This window comes from Galendromus occidentalis, unplaced genomic scaffold, assembly GCF_000255335.2.
Source record: "Galendromus occidentalis unplaced genomic scaffold, Mocc_1.1 scf7180000077430, whole genome shotgun sequence".
Classification (NCBI taxonomy): Eukaryota; Metazoa; Arthropoda; class Arachnida; order Mesostigmata; family Phytoseiidae; genus Galendromus; species Galendromus occidentalis.
The window spans coordinates 3,668-18,778 of record NW_003805418.1 but is presented as its reverse complement, the minus strand read 5'-3'; the positions used below and the strand labels follow the sequence as shown (position 1 = coordinate 18,778).

At 51.4% G+C, this 15,111-nt stretch overlaps 2 protein-coding genes across 2 annotated transcripts in view; one reads left to right on the top strand and one right to left on the bottom strand.

The window, feature by feature from the left end:
- Positions 1-1,745, top strand: part of KrT95D (phosphofurin acidic cluster sorting protein KrT95D) — a 22,514-nt gene extending 20,769 nt beyond the window's left edge. Inside the window, exons 10-11 of the mRNA XM_018639303.1 lie at positions 1,078-1,429; positions 1,575-1,745. Coding sequence (XP_018494819.1) covers positions 1,078-1,209 — 132 coding nt within the window. The 3' untranslated portion in view covers positions 1,210-1,429; positions 1,575-1,745. The remainder of the gene's footprint in view (positions 1-1,077; positions 1,430-1,574) is intronic.
- A 10,355-nt stretch (positions 1,746-12,100) lies between these two features.
- LOC100902213 (gastrula zinc finger protein XlCGF57.1-like) overlaps positions 12,101-15,111 on the bottom strand; it is a 3,373-nt gene continuing 362 nt past the window's right edge. The window contains exons 2-3 of the mRNA XM_029111291.1: positions 13,119-13,193; positions 12,101-13,007 (exon numbers count right to left, since the gene is read on the bottom strand). Of these exons, the coding sequence (XP_028967124.1) occupies positions 12,101-13,007; positions 13,119-13,193 (982 nt within the window). The remainder of the gene's footprint in view (positions 13,008-13,118; positions 13,194-15,111) is intronic.

The window sequence follows — 15,111 nt, the reverse complement described above, 5'->3', positions numbered from 1 at the left end:
CCACTGTTCTAAGTTTCTTCATCAGTGTTTCAATTTTTGGAATAAATTGTGGTGTTCGTTCAGGTGTTTGGAGTGTATCATAGTGTGTTTTGATGGGTGTTTTTGGACCTACTGGGTCTCTCTTCCCTTTGATGGAGAAAGAACGTTGCTCACTTGGCAGAGGCAGATCGAACGCTAGTTGGAATCCATTGATCATTTGTCTTGAGCCGACTGAGGCGTCAGCGTGACGTTGTCTCAGTTGGCTAGCGTGTCGTCTTGTTACCTTGTTTTCGACCTTAACGTCGTAGAAGGCGTTGTTCCGGTTCTTTATGGTGCCCGGTGTCCAGAATTCTTTGTTTCGACGGTGCATCTTTACGTACACATGATCGTTTTCTCCAAATGTTTTCTGGCGAACTCCGTGGTGTTGATTGAAGTCCCTTTTGCTTTTGTCCCTGTAAGCTTGTACAGATGAAATGGAAAGCGGGGAAACGGGAAAGCGGGGAAACGGGAAAGCGGGGGAAACGGGAAAGCGGGGAAACGGGAAAGCGGGGAAACGGGAAAGCGGGGAAACGGGAAAGCGGGGAAACGGGAAAGCGGGGAAACGGGAAGCGGGGAAACGGGAAGCGGGGAAACGGGAAGCGGGGAAACGGGAAAGCGGCGGGAACGGGAAAGCGGGAACGGGAAAGCGGGAACGGGAAAGCGGGAACGGGAAAGCGGGAACGGGAAAGCGGGAACGGGACGCTCACCAAGAGCACGCGCGCCAAAGCAAGCGNACCCGGAGCCAGCGCACTCGGAGCCAGCGCACTCGGAGCCAGCGCACTCGGAGCCAGCGCACTCGGAGCCAGCGCACTCGGCGTTAGCGCACTCGGAGCCAGCGCACTCGGAGCCAGCGCACTCGGAGCTAGCGCATGTGTAGTGAGTCTAGCGATACCGAGTCGCCGCGAAGCGGCGACCGGGAGCGCTAGTTTAGAATATTGCATTACGGAATTGATTCTCGATTGATCCATATATTATGGAGGAAGATCTTAGCGGTCGCTAGTGCTCGAGGTGGAAGGCTCCATATTTGCGAGACTGAATTCTTTTCCCTTGAAATCTCAGGTGACTATCGACGGAACCGAATGGACAAACGTGAAGTTTTTCCAACTTTCATCGCAATGGCAAACTCACGTAAAGACCATCCCATTCGCGTTGAATCAAATGGGACAGCCCGGCCCTGAGAAAGACGAATGAACGATTCCTCATCAGAGAGACAAGCGGTGAGAAACCCCTTCGACGGGCTTAGACACCACAGACGTCACACTTGGAGAGGATACCCTGGTGGATCGCGGAAATGTTCAGCATCCCCTCTTCCGAGTCTTTCGGAGCTCGACCACATCCGCGTTCGGGGTAACGCAACGGAACAGCTGCATTGGAAGATCTGAGCCGAGCGCCTCTCCCCTCTTGAAAAATTGTAATTTGGTTTTCCCGAATGGAAAACAGTATGGTACTAGCGTGACATACTAATGTTGTATTTCGGGGACTCCGCAGTTCAGCAGAGGTAGAACGCTCTAAATACCCGCAAATAGTCTGAAGGAGGTCTCTTCTTCGCATTCCAGATTATGTCACTTCCAGGGCTGGCTAAAACGATGCCAAGCGACGCCTCAAGTTTAGTTCCTCACTGAGCGACGAGGTACCTGTTTCGAGGAGACGGTGAATCAGAGGAAATATTCTGTGATTCGGTTCTCGCATTTGACGGATCCGGAGGTCATGGCGAGCGACCAGGACGCAAATCGAGGGGAAATTGACGAGGAAAAATCTGTCGGACCTGTACATAATCCCCAACTTATCGAGTATTCGTTTCACGAAATGAGATGGAGAATCATTGTGGACCTGGTAATATAAACGATCGATAGTCGACGCAGATCAGATGGCCTCTTTTTTGTCCAAATAAGCGCTCGATGTTGCGTTTCCCGGAGCAGAGAGGCGAGATCCCTCGATTTCTCATCCAGGAACGCCTCGAATTCACAAGTCCCGGGAATGATCTCTGCTTGGCGGGACGGAGAGTAACTATCCTCTACATCCGGTGCGATAGTGAGTCAAAACCCTCGCTCTGCTGGAACTATCGCCTTTCTCTTTCGGAGGGCGCGGAGCAAGAGCAGCGTATCCCAGGGACCCTTCTCAGTGCACTCCATGTCCGCGGGATCGCGCATTCAAAACAAAAGCCGCTCGAGAGTCAATGGGGTGGGGAGAAACATCCATGACCCTGAAGGAGATGCGGAAGGAAAACTCATTGAGGAGCTCAATTTGGCATTTCTGTTTCTGGAGGTATCCGCATGTTTGTCCTTGCATGACAATCAGCTTAGTCAGAAGAACTTCGGGGACGCATATCAGGAAATGGATTTATTATCGTTCTCGCCTCACCTCCCCGAGAAGTCGATTTCGCCGCTCTCACCGACGCCACCTGAGACCTGAGACTGCAAACTTATCCCGGAAATACAAATCCATCCCGGTGTGGAAACGAGATTCAAGTTCTGTTCCGAGAAGTGAGTCCGTACATCCCAATCCTCACCCGATCCGGCCAACCATCGGGATTCGGAACGGGGAGAGTGCCCTAATATGGGATACATTTTTCTGCCCGCCTTATACAGGACACTTTTTCCAATGAGGGTTCAATGGGGGTACCCCTCATAAGGCGCTATCCCATATCAGGGCATTCTGCCATAAACGTAGTGTGAAGAGAGTAGGTCAGCATCCCAGCGCGTCGGAGGAGCAAGATCAAATCGGGCCCGCAATCCGCTTGGATATCCGTTGCGCGGGGCAAACAGTCGGGGTTTCCAAGGTTTAAACCCCCTCATCCGACTCCGATTCGGGGGTGACTTGTAATTGATGAGCTAAAAGCGCAAGCTGGAGGAAGGATTCAGTTCGTTTGTTGAAGAATGAAGTAATTTTCGGAAGAAAAGACTTGGGTTTTTCTGGACCTGATGGCAGGCCAAGGAGGTCAGATCTGATTGTTTGCAGCGATTCCTGAAAACTGCTTTGATGGAGCTTGCTTAATCTCTATTCTGCACGGGATTCGGGGGATCGTCAATAGGCCGGAATACGTTCCCGAAGTCCTGACTTGCGCTATGGGTTCTGGATCCTATGGAAACCCAACTCCCGAGGAGTTAGATGTCGAACTCGATTCATTCAAGAAATTATCAGAGCATTGTACTCCGCGATCGCATCAGGAATCCTAGAGCTGGAATCGAGCGGCTAAAGCGATAAGAAATCAATCAGCGAGGCGGTAGATTGAATTTTCCAATACGCTGAAGCCGGAAAGCTTGGTGCTTGAATTCGAACAGGAAAGCCCACGTGCGGTCCGAGCGGTCTCGCTTCTCAGCTTGATAGACAGGTGAAGTCGGTTGCCCACATCGTAAGCTCTAGTGGAACCCTACGGACGCCGCAGATCGGATTTCTCTCGGGAAGCCAATGGTCACCGTCATCATCGAGTAACTTCGGGGTAGTTGGCCGACCGATCCCCGAGACCTAACTTTCTTGCAAGACACCCGCAGGGTTTCCCCTGGTGTACCGGAAGGAGGAGAGGAAAGAGAACGAAGTCCTCGTTTCGAAAGGCGAAACCTGGGGAAAAGGAGAGTCTATAGTCGAAGCTTGCAGCGAGCCCGGATTCGGAGCTCGACTCATGGAGTTCCCTGCTCCCGTGTCAGTCAATCCTCGGTGACTCCTATCGGGACATCGTTTAGGACTTGTCTCCAAGTTTACCTACTTTACGCCGCGCCGGGAGACTCAGCGCAATGCGGGAACATCCGAATAGCGTCAGGAGTCGTAAAGCCATGCGGGGTCCGAGACCGATTGCGGAAATGACCCTCCTCACCATTTTCATTTCCGGAACTCCACGAGCGGAATGGAAAATCCATTTCTCTCGTTGTTCCCAACCTAATGGCGAGCCTGAGTAGGTGAATGACGAACTACCGCGCGGACCTCGCGGCTGCCGCTCCTTCGCAATCACCTAGTCCGTTAGCGTGCCGACACGACTCGCATGACGATCCTCGCACAGACTACTGACCAGCCACGTCGCAATGCGCAAATTTCGGGAGTCGGAAAAAACGGAGAAAGTAGCTCCTATCGTACGACCCGAAATCCTGGGAACCTTCCTTGCTTGTGTCAGAATGCTGAGCCATTGAGTTCGATCGCTGCCAGATGAAAGGATAGGCTTCGCTACAGGCTTCATTGAGGCGCCTGGCGCGACGAGAAGAATAGCACAGAGAGTCCCGAGGTAAATTCCTTGTAAGGAGTATCGTGGCTGTTGCTGGAGCCGTGGATCATGATACAGCAGAATGTTCCGTAGAGCAGTGGTTCTCAAATTCTTTCTTCGTAAGGGTTCCGCAGGTAGACTTTGGTGTTCCGCGCATTCCGTTACGGAGCCCCAAGGGTTCCGCGGAATCCAGTTTGAGAAACACTGCCGTGGAGAGCAGAGCCCGAAGGCAGAGACATGTTCGTCTTATGCAACTGTCATTCCGGCGGCTGCGTCGAAGCAGTCATTACGCTCACGGATCCGAGGAAGCGGGATTCGATTTCCTCACTGAGTGGTATCGGCTCGGCGGGTGACAGACTTGGGACAAGAGCCAATGCAAAGTCGAGTCTCGATTGCCGGACTTGTGCTCCGTCGGACCATACGTTCGACTCCGGTGATTCCAAGTCGGGAATAGGTCAGAATATGATAGAAGTTCCCCGGGAACAAGCTTCTATCATATTTACTCATATGATCATACTCCGGGGGCGGTCTTTCCCCCGGAGCTATCCGATCCTTCCGGAAGACCGCCCGACTTAAATTTAGATAACGAGAGGATTACATTCCGACTTGTCAACGCTCATCAAAGTGACTGCGGACGAGTTCACTGAGCGCTTACGATGGGATGAGGTCGTCAAGCTTCGTTTATCGGACGATGAAGGGCGCTTTGATCGAGAGACCGATATTCTCTTTTGCACCACATCGGATTATCCGCGACTTTGATGCATTTATAATCTTTGAACCCGACCTGGAGCTCGAATCATACCTCGACAAGGGCCAGAGTGAATCTGAGGTCCCGACTTTCTGTGGTCTGGGGATCCATCCGATTCTCGCTCCATGACCTTGGAACCGTAAGGGACCTGAAAAAGATAGAGGAGCAACCGGCGATGCTTGAACATTCGAAGCGGTCGATTTTTCAGAAAACTTACAGAGTCGGACTGCCCTACAGCCTCATTGTGATTGACCTCCGTGGTCTCAATCGATCGTGAGAGGCGACTGTCTTGCTGCATAGAGGTTTGAGGTGGGATGTGTTTCGTACCCGAATTCTGGTCACGAGCACTTCTAGCCCGAACAAACTATTCAATGACTACTTTCGTATGTGAGCTCCCATCGGAAGCCGTCTATAAGTTTCATTGTGGCCGATGACATGGACTAGGAGCGAGCTTCAAGTGTAGCAGTGTAAAGGCAGTCTCTAAACGAGTTTCGGGGGTGGGGATTCCCGTATCCCATTCAATATTGTATGCCAGGACGAGCAACAGAATCGGAATACATATCCATATGAATACATATCTCGGATTCACTTTAGTCGTGGCACTTTCCCAGAGTCGGATTGAGAGGTTTTTTCCTTACCTGTGGTCTTTTTTTCAGATTAATTCGAGCCAGCAACGAATATCTTAGAGGCGTTCCACTGGAGCCGAAAGTCTGCCCAACGATCGTCTCACGGCGGTAACGGAGAGTGTCACGCTCAATAATAATTGCAAAACGACAAACGGCACAAGACGGTTGCTCCGATTGCTGCCTATTCAACCTCGAAGGCTCGAGGCGGGCAGAAACAAAACCGTGGGCCATGTACCTCCTGCACCCCGGGCCGAAGTATGCATGGACCGGATACGGTGACATCATATAGTCGCTGTATATCGCTCGACCATTTTGTGGAAAGTATATATTTTTGACGATCCTACTGGTCTGAGTCGTCGAGTCTTGATTTGTTATAGATAAGATCCACTTACATCGAATCGCTCCGTCCGCTCCGTCATCCTAGGTCGTAGTCTCCACACCGTTCAATCGCGCCGGAACTCAGATCTTCCGTCCCGCCGAGGCTGAAAGAAGGAAGATCTGGGATCAGGGTAGCATGGTAATTCAGGAGACACGAATATTTCCAACGGAAGAAGCCATGACATTCGCCAAAGCTCAAATTAAAATGCGATCCAGATGAGCTCCTTCAATTTTTTATTCGGATATCATTGCGCAATACCTCCTATTTGGGTTTCACCGAATCAGCACTACGCGGTGAACCTCTCGATGAATTTATCGTCTTCGATGGTATCAGGGCCCATAAAGTAGAAATCTTCGCTGGCCGCGGTGAAATTTCTGTAGAATGCGAAGAAACTCAACTTGAGATCGACAACACTCTCACTCCTCAGACCGACGTCTGGGTGGAACCTCACGAATCCTTCAATTGTTTGCCCTGGTTCGGGAACGTGCGACCGGCATATACAGTGGCCGCTGATCCGTCCGAGTATGTACCACTCGCATCGCAGATGAGGTGACAAGACTACCCTCCTAAACTGGCTCAAGTCTACAGAATCTTTGAGAACGAAGTAGGTTACTTTGCCCTTCAGAACATCTCTAGATGGCGCATATCTATCGGATATGGTCATATTGGAGGTGGGGCTTGCGCAGTTTCTCTTGAAGGAATTTCGTGATCTTTCGGATATTAAGCTTTCGTCGTCTTGAAAAATAAAATGCTCCTCAGAGTCAGCTGCGTCTTTTTATAGATACGCTCCCCCTCCCAGGACCCGGTGTGGATAGGGCCGCGGTCGGAGAGCCTGGAAAGAGGTCGGCAGAGAATCCCAGAGCTCTGGACTCAGTGAACCAGATGCGTGGCAAAACCAGCTAATTTTTTTTCATTCGATGCTATCGCGCCATATCATCAACCTCCTGATTCTCATCGAATCACGTTCGGCCATACCACTTGGTCACTCGCTTGTCTACCAGGTTCTATGATGACTTATGTGGATGGACTTTTGGTCATGGTCCCCAAGCAGAAATCAAGATGAAGGGTGGCAATGATACCGTCACTCAGATCGACATCTTGTTGGAACTTCACGAATCTATCGAATGCCCTCCGAGACCCACATTTGAAGGGCCTGAGTCTGCTCCGCGCTCCGACCATTTTCTCGTCCATGATATACCAAAGATAGTCATGGTTGGAAGAGGGCAGCGTGCGGCACTCCTCCTTGCGAGTTTCCAAGATATCCAAGAACTTCCAACGTTCGGGTCCTTCCACTGTAAACGAGAGTTTTGCGCGAATTTCGGGCGGGTGTTGAATCCGGTACCCCGAGCAGCCTCACGTATTTGGGGCTTCCCGTGGCGTCTCGCGTCCCTTAAACTCTGCGACCTCTCTGTTGCAGCTTTCCAATCCGTCGCGGTTTCGCCGGGAGCCTGATCGATGCCTTTGACAGAGGAGAGCTATCGGATGGTAAGACGTTTGATGTTCAGAACGAGAGGAATCGTATCCGAAAAATGGAATTTTTTGTCTAGTGAGACTCTCCGGTCGCCTCGATGGAGGGAAACGCATAAAAGCTGAAGCCTCTAGTCTGCGGATGGAGAGTAACGACGAAATCTAAATTTTTTGAGGACCTACCAACCTTCGTCGAATATAAAATAAGGATAAAAAGCGTGAAAGCTCCGCTAGAACATGAGCGCAGGGCCGCAAGGAGCAGTGGCGATTCCTACGACGCACGCGATATACTTCATCTTGAAACCGGACGTGGGACTGGATGATATCAGAGATTTCTTCGAGGATGATCATGACGAAAGCTCTGTACGGTGTGAATGGTTCATAATCGGGAACATCGGTAACCAGTGTTTATACACGCCGCATATACCTCAGCCAGGCGAACGGATCCAAGGATTCGCCAGGTTCAACAGACCGTGCACCACACAGAGTTTGCTGATCATAGCCTTCAGACGGCTGTTTTGCTCGTTCCTCGTGGTCTTCGATCCTCATGATGCGAATTTCCAATTGCATACCGGATTCATGCGCGCTGAGCAAATAATAACCCAATGGCACAGCAGAACGCAAGGCTAGCGAAATTATTGTATGACCGTCGGTGTAGACGCTAAAATTCGGAGAATATGGTGAGGCGACTAAATAAAACTCAGGATTCCCCCCCCCAAGATCACGCTCTCGTAGACGGCATTGACGTGATTCGATGAGTTTAGCATATCATCGCTCTCGCAATCGTGATGCTCCATCCTTCCGGTCACGATTGACGGATCTGTTTGGAGGGGCCTCTCTAACTCGTACTGATATCCATTCAGCTATTTGGGCGGTATTCTTGGGAGAAAGACTCCATCTTGATTTGCGAATTGCCTGTAGAGATGGGTGAGGGCGCCGTCTCTGATCACAGCTACTCTCCGAGTCCAACGTAGTGTTCGAGGCGAAAATCAAATTCGCTCATTCAGCAGGCAAAGTGAAGTTCGAGGGAGGATCGATAGGCGATCTCTCGGGGCCGAGGAGGTGATGTAACAATCTTCAAATCAAGGAAAATTCGCGACGCGGGCTTCCTCCGAGGAACTGGACCGGATCAGAGAATTTTCAGACTGGTCAGACCTCTATCCAAGTTTCGACTTGATTCATCGCATGCTATCGTGGTCAGCTCAAAAATACCACGAGCATCACAATAAGTCTTGGAAATCCAAGCAATACACGGAATTCTCGAACAAAGGGAAATCTGATTCTGTTTGGAGTCTGTCACAAGCACTTTCTCGTCTCCCTCAGCCTCAAGTCTAGAAGTTCCAAAGACTGCATGACTTGGAATGGTGTTTTCACCTGGACTTGAGATCAGTGTGTTTTCTCATCGGAGGACTTCCGAGACTCCTGGTGAGGGCGGGGGCGAAGAGGATATCAGCTCATAATGTGACGTTTGAAGAACGACTCTTCGAATCGGCCCAAGTCGATACCGCTCTGGATCCCATTTTCTGCGACGCGACGCGGCGTCGAGAGCGAAGGTGCATCGTGATTCGAGCGCGATGCTTGAGTGGAGTCAGGCTGTGGGGATCGTGAGCCGAATCAGGCGAGAGAGTTCCTCGGATTTCGGATCATGGGAGATATCCCTAGATTTGGAAGCTGGACAGAAATCACGCTCCGAGGAGTCGGCGACTACGGCACCGGACTAATCGAGCCGGGCCGGGAGTAACAAAGGTTCGTACCGGAGCCTCACTTCGCCTCGAGCCGTAGAAGTTGGAGTAGCTTGCGGGGGATAGAAACCTCTTATCATCCATCCAGATGAGATGACGTCCAACCGAGCTCCATGCTCTCAGGGAAGTGAGATCGGGAACGATGGAATCGAAGACCCTACCTTGGGTGCTCGGATTCAGAGGCGGCTGTGCTGTCCCAACCGGAGAAGCAGGCTCCACCATCTTCGGAAGGTTTGTCTGATCCAGAGGACTCGTCGAGTCCGGAGGGCTCGTGTGGTCCGGCGGAGCGTGTGTGATCAGGGGGGCTCGCCCGGTCCAAAGGGCTCGCAGATCCGGAGGACTCGTGTGATTCGGAGGGTCCGGAAACGGAGCCGGAAAAACGGGGAAGTGATCGGACATTGATCTGATGCTGAGCCAACTGAAATCATGCGAATCCTCGCACATTCAGAACCTCCATAATTCCTCGAGCGCGTATGGGGGCGTCGTCACGGAAGACTCGCTGATTCGAATTCTGTGGTATAGCAAGAAGAACATCAGGTGTCCGCTGATGATCGTAGCCACGAGGGTCATCTTCAATAGTTCCAGAGCACCGCCACATAGTCTTTTGAGAAGAGTTTGTGGCGGCGTCGAAGCGCGACGTGTCGTCCGGGTATTCTTGACGAAGATTTTTCCCTGTGAGCTGCACGACCACTGATCGGTCGCCGTTGTTCCGAGTAAATTTTCCCTTCCAGCTGAGGAATTCTCGGCCGCCATCCGAAGCTGACCGCAAGCTGTCTCCGCCTACGTCGCGAAGCCTTTTCACCATCCTTCCCTGAACAAGTTCGCGAGGGGATCATGGAATCGATGTATGCATCTCCGAGCCGGAATAGAGCCTGCATCCAGTGCCGCGAGAAGCACGCACGTGCATGTGAGACCACGTGCCAGAGAGCTCACCGAGCCGAAAACTTTTCCTCATGCGATTCCTGGTTCCGAAAAGAGATTTCTCCCCTGTGCCGCGGCGAGTCGACCATGGAAATCAGGGCCGCTAACTGGCCCCTGCTTTAAGTAGTAAGCGTGAGATCGAGCTTCTCAGCGCTGCTAGCGTCTGATGATTAGACTCCTGATTATCTCACTAATCGCCGATGGCGTTCCTCCAGAAACGCGGGATCCGATTTAAAATTCTCCGGATAGAGCGATCCTCCGGGAACCGGAACTTCAACTCAATCACTTCCAGCGATCGGACTGCGTGAGGAAAGGTGATTGACCTGTGCAGAGGGATACGACGATGTGGATAGGAACATTAGATTACTTTATGACTTGATCCCCTATGCCTGATCGATGGGTTGCGGCGCTTCCCTTCCTGGATACGCGAGTCCCAAACGCTTGCCTATTATCACGATAATCAAAGCGATAACGGCGGTGACCGCGATTATTGTTGCAGCTTCGTACAAAAGTTTTCGCACAGAAGAGTCCTGCTCCGTCTTGGCTTGCGCGGTCGGCGGCATCATCGTGTGACCGCAATTCAAACTCGCCGGCATCATCTGGCCGCAGCAACCTGGAAAAGCGATAAACGCCCTCAGGAAACGATTCGTCACGAGGAGTGGATTCGTACGCAGGATGAAGGCGCGACGGGAGAGAGTAGTATTCGAGCGTTTGATCTGATCTGCGAGACGAATCGGTCTTTCGGATTTACGCACGGCCTGGCGTGCAAGTTCCGTAGGGTCCGGGGGATGACATCATGCGTGGGTCGGCAGGACCGGCAGTGTATTGGGGCATCACCATTTGACCCTGCTGGGAGGTTCAGATTTTTCAGCGATGAGTGTGCCCTAATTTCGCTGATGCTCGCCGTGGTGTTCAAATCGAAGATTAGAACTCACCATCAATGAGGTTTGCGGAATCGAGGGCACGGCTCCGAACCTGGGATCGTAGCCACCGAACTCAGGGTTCATTTGGTGGGGCGGAGCCATGGGCGACTGATAGGGCATCGGCCCTGGCATCTGAAAATTCAATCCCACGGAGCCCGTCGCTAGAGGAAGACTTTCCATGGTCGAGGCCATCTCTGAGCTTTTCGGCCCTAGTTGGGCAGCGTTCTTCAGAGGCTCAGGTTGCCTGGTCGAGGACTGCGTATCCTGTAGTGTCTGACCCGCGGGGGTTAACGCTCCGGCATTCTGGTCTTTAAACATTATGCGCCGCTCCCACCACCCGTGTTCGACCCCACTTCAGACTTTCGTTGTTTCGTGGCGATGATCCTAGCCACCGGTCCTTTCTGCTATCTCGCGGCTGCTGTTCTGAAAAGTGAGGTATCGAATCACCCGAGAACGAGCACACGCAGGAATCGGGCGAAATTTTTCGTTCCCGCATCCACTCCGAGGGAGAATTCCTGATTTCCTTCCGGCAGTCCCTTTCTTGTCCCATGATATGCCCACAGCAAGGTACATGTCCGCGAGGTTTGTCGTCACGCTTCTATCGTCGCTGTAATCGTCGCTGTATAATCGTCGCTGTATAATCGTCGCTGGACGAATTTCCAAGCTTCGTTCACATTGCGAAGCTTGGAAATAAACCCATATTTATTCGTGTTCCTTCAGCTGCATGAGCTCAATCGCAGGTCGCTCGTCATCTACAATTGATTGAAGGATAGCGTAATTCCTCTGGGATGATGCCGTTGTTGCTCTAACCGAGAGTGAATTCAAGTCACTGAAGTGAGATTATTTCAACTTTTCGACTTCGTCTCCCGAATCGCGTGTGAATACCAGCTCTAAATATTTCACGTAGACGGCTATTTGAATATGCCCTTGTGAAGTTGCTCGAGAGTTGCGACTATTCGCATGAATGAACCTTCTCGTGATGTTTCAGCTGAATTTTCTGAGTGAATCTAAGTCCGCACACGCGGCATTGGAACGGTTTTTCGCCGGTGTGTAATCTCATGTGAACGCCTAGGTGATCTTTCCTTCAGAATCTCTTCCCGCAGACTTCGCAATGGAAAGGTTTTTCACCGCCATGTGTTTTCTCATGAGCCGTGAGGTTCCTCTTGTAAACGAACGACTTGCAACATAAGCCGCACATGAAAGGTCTCTCCCGGGTGCTCGGACTCTCCTCCCGACCAATTTCTCCCGCGGGATTCGCTCGCAACCCTTCGCTCACGGACGGGATCCTTCCGTCGCGTATCCCACTATGCTCTGAGAACTCGGAATCTCGCGAGAAACCCACTCGACAATTCTGATGATTGAGGCCATTTCCCACGGCGTGTGACCTTTTGTGAACGTTCATGTCGCCTGACCTCGCGAACCTTGCACCGCATTCTTCACACATGGAGGGCTTCAGTCCGAGGCGTATTTTTTTATGGGCTACGAGATCGTATCCTCGGGTGAATCGGATTCCACACTCGTCACACAAGTGAGTTTTTTTCCCCAAGTGTGTTTTCCGGTGAGCGTTGAGCTTCCAATTCAGAGCGAATGAAGTTCCGCAGAAATCACATAGGAATGGTGTCTCGCTGCCATGTGATTTTTTATGGTTCCCGAGGTGATCCTTCCTTGCGAACTCCTTGTCGCATTGGTCCCAGGCGAATGGTTTCGCCGCCGAGTGGGTCGTCAAATGGTTATCGAGGCTCTTCAGGTGAGCGAATGCTCTTCCGCATTCCTCGCATCCGTATGGTTTTTCTCCGGTGTGGGTTCTCATGTGTAGGGTGAGATCGCCGCTTCGAGCCCATCTCTTCCCGCATATGTCACAAGCGAAAGGTTTCTCTGCGGTGTGTATTCTGCTATGGACGATCAGCTCGGCCTTGCGGGCAAATCTTCCTCCGCATGCTTCACAGAGGTGGTTTTTCCTGTCAATACGATTATTCTCAGACTGCATCCCTCTGAAAGATGAGAAAATTTCCATGCTAGAGACACTCGAATGTGCGTCTTCGGACTGAATGCTCTTCCGCCACAGAGCATCTGGTCGGAATCTCTCGTCGGTGTTTACTCACGTTCGTTGCTTTGGTGGGATTTTCCAACAGAAATCTCCCGTGCATTCCCTAGGGGTTGCGTTGTAATCCGGAATCCTGGAACATCCGGGAATCGGCCAGGCCCGATATCGAGTCCTCAGCTGCCTGATCAGCTGCGGATTGTGCGATGATCGGAGAAGTCTCCCCATCTACAACGCTAACAGCGATCCTCTCCCAGCATTGCACCGCGCCGCCAGATTCGACTGTTGTTTTCCTTCAGCCAAAGACCAAGATGCGTGCTGCGGGGTCCAATACCTAAACCCGGTCTGCCGCAGCCACTGGCTCTTCGCAGCGATATCTGTCGGAGCAGATAGACGTCCGGACCTTCGGAGATACGCGCTCCGAACCCCGAGACTGGCTCATTCGTCTGTTCGAAAATTCACTTCGTTCTGAATTTGTTCTGCCTAGAAGAGCGGATAACTCCCGAAAACAGTAGATCATCGCTGCAGTACTCCTCAAGACTTCCGGAAGGTCGAATCACGAATGGAGGCTCGATTTTCTTTCGGCCATACGTCAGTTGAATAGCGAAGGAGCATGCCGTGGAGCGTGGACGATTGAAAAGCGTAAGTATTTATTCATAGCATTATACTTGGTAAGACATTTCGAAAGGACGAAAAAAATATTTATTCCGTCAGTTTCAGAAACGGATGCCCACATTCAGTACAACCATTTTCGCGGTGTACCTGAGAGAGATCCGGGCGAAGGACTCAACAGCTTTCGTCAGGATGGGAAACTTCCTCCGAATGAGAAGGGTCCGTACTCGAATTCCCTTTGTTGTTGTTGCTGCTGCTGCGGCTGCTGCTGGTGCGGGCAGCACCGGCGGCCACTCTTTGTCAGCTTCTAGTTCCTCAATTCTTCGCTGCAAGGATGGAAATGTCCGTTTAAGAAGGGACTAAGGCCGCGACTTGTCATTTCGTTCTTGAGGCACTACATTCGGCGAATTGACAAGCTTCAATTACCATGGACGTAGATGTCCCAAATCATGTACAATAATCTCAAGAATATTTCCATCTGAATGTATCAATGCGATTGCAGAACTCAGACGGGAGACGGAGGAGGGACAAGACACCTGGCTTAATCAAGGGAGAGCTTTGATTTTTCCTGATTCCTTTTTGTCTTCGAACGGATTGGCGAGCCCGGATAGCTTCTTTTAGGACCAAGTTCGAGAAAGAGGAGGATTCGGCATCAGATGAGACGAAGCTGGGGCGAATTCGGCGCGCAGGACAGTGAGACGCCGGCCGCTCCGCGATCGAAATGAATACTCATCACGGTGACGAAAGTTTGATTCCGGTTCGGCAATGAGCCAAACCAAAGGTCGTGGGAAATTCATTCAGAGATCACAAAGGTCAATGAAGCCCAGAGATGGATGGCTCCTCTCCTTCGTTCCTATTTCGTTCCTCATGACTAGGGCTGTAAATTATTCGCGGCGATCGCGGGATTCGCGGAAATTTCCGGCTACTCCCCATAGAGTTTCAATGGAGGCCGCGAATTTCCGCGAATTTGGCGGAAATTTTTCGCGAAAAATTTACATCCCGATGACAAGATCATGACTGATGTTATCCAGGGATTTCTGATAGATGCGGGTGATTCGGTTCGAACAACGTTCCGGCTTCTACGAGGCTCTCTCGTCAAAACACGAGTGCATGATGATGCTCCCCTGAGAGAAGCATGTCCCGACAGGGAACTCGAAATTCGTTCGGTTAACGAAAATTGTTTCGTTTGTTTGGGAAGGAACTTAGGAAAACCTCACCGCTCTACAGATATTGAACGACCCTGACCTCCCCTCGCAATCGCTCCCCGATCATGCCGCGGTTGTGATTCGTGAGCCAATCGGTGCAGTTCACGTTCACAGAATGAACCCGAACGAGAATGAAACCGTCGGAACCGGAGGAAAGACGCAGCGAAGGATACATTTTTCAGTACCTTCCTCCCCATTAGGTATCCTTCCCCCCTCGGGATTTCCTCTCTCAGTCTT